General features: G+C 44.5%; 1 protein-coding gene across 1 annotated transcript in view; it reads left to right on the top strand.

Moving 5' to 3' along the window:
- Nucleotides 1–2672: 2672 nt before the first annotated feature.
- The window catches only part of LOC137547016 (vomeronasal type-2 receptor 26-like), a 28820-nt gene continuing 28491 nt past the window's right edge, over nucleotides 2673–3001 (top strand). Inside the window, exon 1 of the mRNA XM_068270176.1 lies at nucleotides 2673–2825. Within this exon, the coding sequence (XP_068126277.1) occupies nucleotides 2673–2825 (153 nt within the window). The remainder of the gene's footprint in view (nucleotides 2826–3001) is intronic.

The raw sequence follows: 3001 nt of genomic DNA, 5'->3' as shown, positions 1-3001 counted from the left end.
GTAGAAGATTGTGGGGGTGGGAATAGCTCCTCCGAATAGCCCATTGTGTCCTGAAAACTACTCATTGCATTGCTTTGCGCACACATTTTTTTGTCCTCATGCAAGGCCTGAGTTGCACCTGAAAGCGTGGCCTTCTCCTCCTGCGCCTCCTCCTGTTCCATCACGTCTGCTGCTGCTGGGTTAGCGTTGACGCCCGGTCCCTGTTTATTGAACCTCTTATCTTTATTACATTTATGACTGCATGGCGGTAAAAAGCATGCTATCCGCACACTTCTTGTCCTCATGCAAGGCCTGGGTTGTTGTGTCTCAAAAAGCATGGCCTTCTCCTCCTGCGCCTGCTCCTGTTCCATCACGTGTGCTGCTGGTGCTGGGTTAGCGTTACCGGTACCTTTTCCTGGAACCTCTTCTCTGTATTACATTTATGACTGCATGGCGACAAAAAGCATGTTACCTGTGCAAAGAAACATGACATTTTCCACATTTAAAAGACAGTTTTTCCTTTGAAACTTTACAATCAATTTTCTCAAAAACTATAAGCTCTTTTTCAAATATTTTTTTTCCTCTTGTACCCACTCCCAAGGTGCACATACCCTGCTAATTTGGGATATGTAGCATGTAAGGAAGCTTTACAAAGCACGAAAGTTCGGGTCCCCATTGACTTCCATTATGTTCAGAGTTCGGCGCGAACACCCGAACATCGCGGCGATGTTCGACGAACGTTCGCGAACCCGAACATCTAGGTGTTCGCCCAACACTAGGCACAAGGACAGTCTAAGATGACGGAAGAAGGTATGGAAGAAGAAAGTGTTTCAATGCAAACTGTTGCAATAAGTGCATCTGGAACATCTTTGCAGAACTCAGGTGTTGCAGTGGTTGGAGGAATTTCTCAGTCAGTTGCATTGAACAATCAATTAGCCATGCAATCTATGCAGAATCATGCACATTTGCAACAATCAATTAGCAATGTTCATTTTCAGTACAGTTCAAATGTGCAGCAATTTCCTAGTCAGTATCAGTCTTTTTCTGGCAATATGGATGGAGTTTATTCAAATCTGCAATTTGTACAAAGCAATTTTAATTTTCCCCAACTTTCCCCTTATTTTCCTTTTGTGTCACAAAATTAAAATCCTCGTGTCAATTATCCTAATGTCTCTAATCCTTTGCCTTTGGTTGCTTCCTCATCTGTCTCATCCCCTATCAGTTCTTTTGGACAGAGCTTGGGTCCTGAAGGAGTCAATTATGTGCAAAACGGAGTGTTTTTGAAATCCCCACTAGGGGTTGATATGCAGGCTATGCAGTCCATGGAGGGTTTTTCTGTAGCTAGTGGTGCCTCTGCAGCGGCGTCTCATCGCCTGCAGGGTGAGCCAATTTCCAAAATGGAGGATGGTGTGGCTGGGGGAGCCTTTGCACAGGAGCCAAAATGGCGGAGAATGTGGCGAATGACGCGGGTGGCGAAACCAGAAGTGACGCAAGCAGCGTGAAGGGGACTAGTGCGGCGGGGAGAAGCTGCGAAATAGCAGCCAGTGGTGATGGGAGAAATGGTGCCCAGCCACAAGAAGACACACACCAGCGGCAGGTTCAACCAAGTAAATAAAGAGAAAGTCAAGGGGGCGCATAGTCAGGCAGTGTGACAAGGCAGGGTCAACCAGGTTAAAGGGACACAACAGAGGATTTTGGGGGTCAGAGAGCAGAAGTTTTGCGGGCAAGGAAGGAAAAGGAGGGGGGATTCTGATGATGGTGTGGGAGGTGAGGGGGGGGGGGGGGAGAAGAAGGCCTAATGTTGCAAGTAATGGTATTAGTTTTCAGGATGAAGTTGGAAATGTCTTCAAAAAATCATAGGAATTTAGTGAGAATATGCTATTCAGGTGATGATGGTATTACTTATAATCGTAAAACATTTATACAGTTATTGTTAAAAATGGGTTTCAGGGAGGGAATTTCTATGCTATTCTGGCTCCTGAACCCCCACCCCCCCCCCCCCCCCCCCCTCTTTCTTCGATGTCAGCTTCTTGTCCCCGACAGGCCTGGACACTTTCTGGGAGAAATACGAAAAGACTTAGAAGCCGAGTGATGAATGGACTGTGTCCGGGCGGTCGCTGGACAAGAAGGTGACTATCGTGGTCCCGACTGAGTCCATACCTGTGCGTGATTTACTGGTATGGATTAAGAACTATGGAGTACCTTTGAGTGCTCCAGTGAAGGTGATGGACGAATTCAGGATCTGGGGGTGGTTTGGAGCTGAAGGTTAGGTTGGATCGTATGGCGGAATGTGGTAAAACACATTCACAATTCTGTGTTTATAGGGAGAGGCAGAGTGACAGTCTTCTATCAGGGGCAGCCTTGAGCATGTTACAAGTGTGGTTCAAGAAGTATATCTTGTAAAGAGATAAAATACTCCCGAAGCTATCCCTTAGGACACCTTGCAAAAAACTGCAAAGAAATAAGATGCAGTGTGTGTCTAAACATGGACCATCCATATGTGAGGTGTCCTGAGACATGGGCCAATATGGGAGAAGAGGTTCATAAGGAAATTGAGAAAAATTTGGAAGAGGAAAAAAGAAAAACAAAACACAAAAGAAGATGGGAAAAATACAAAAGGTGTAAAGCTGTTAGGAGTTGGAAATAGGGGGAGGAAAAAAGGAGTATTATCTGAGAAAAAGGCAAAAACAAATATGGAAGAGATTAAGAAGGGTAAAAATATTGTTTTAAAAAATAGATTTGAAACCTTACCTGATCATTCTGATGTAAATAGTGATGATGGTGAAATTGATTTGTTTGATGAGGATGAGATTGTCTCTGTCGAAAAGAAGACAGAAGACATGGAGGTATCTTCCTCTAAAGATGAGGAAAGTGCAGTTTAAGAAAGGTTAAGTAATTTCCTTCAAACATCCATCAAACAAATGACAGTGCTCATAGGCTGCAACTGAATTGTAGACTTACAGAGGCATGCAGAGCCCCACAGGGCTAAATACATGCCTTGAATGCAAATCAGATGCAAATC

The sequence above is a fragment of the Hyperolius riggenbachi genome, chromosome 1, assembly GCF_040937935.1.
Source record: "Hyperolius riggenbachi isolate aHypRig1 chromosome 1, aHypRig1.pri, whole genome shotgun sequence".
Classification (NCBI taxonomy): domain Eukaryota; kingdom Metazoa; phylum Chordata; class Amphibia; order Anura; family Hyperoliidae; genus Hyperolius; species Hyperolius riggenbachi.
Note: the sequence above shows the minus strand (reverse complement) of the source record. Positions and strands in the feature narration are given on the sequence as shown.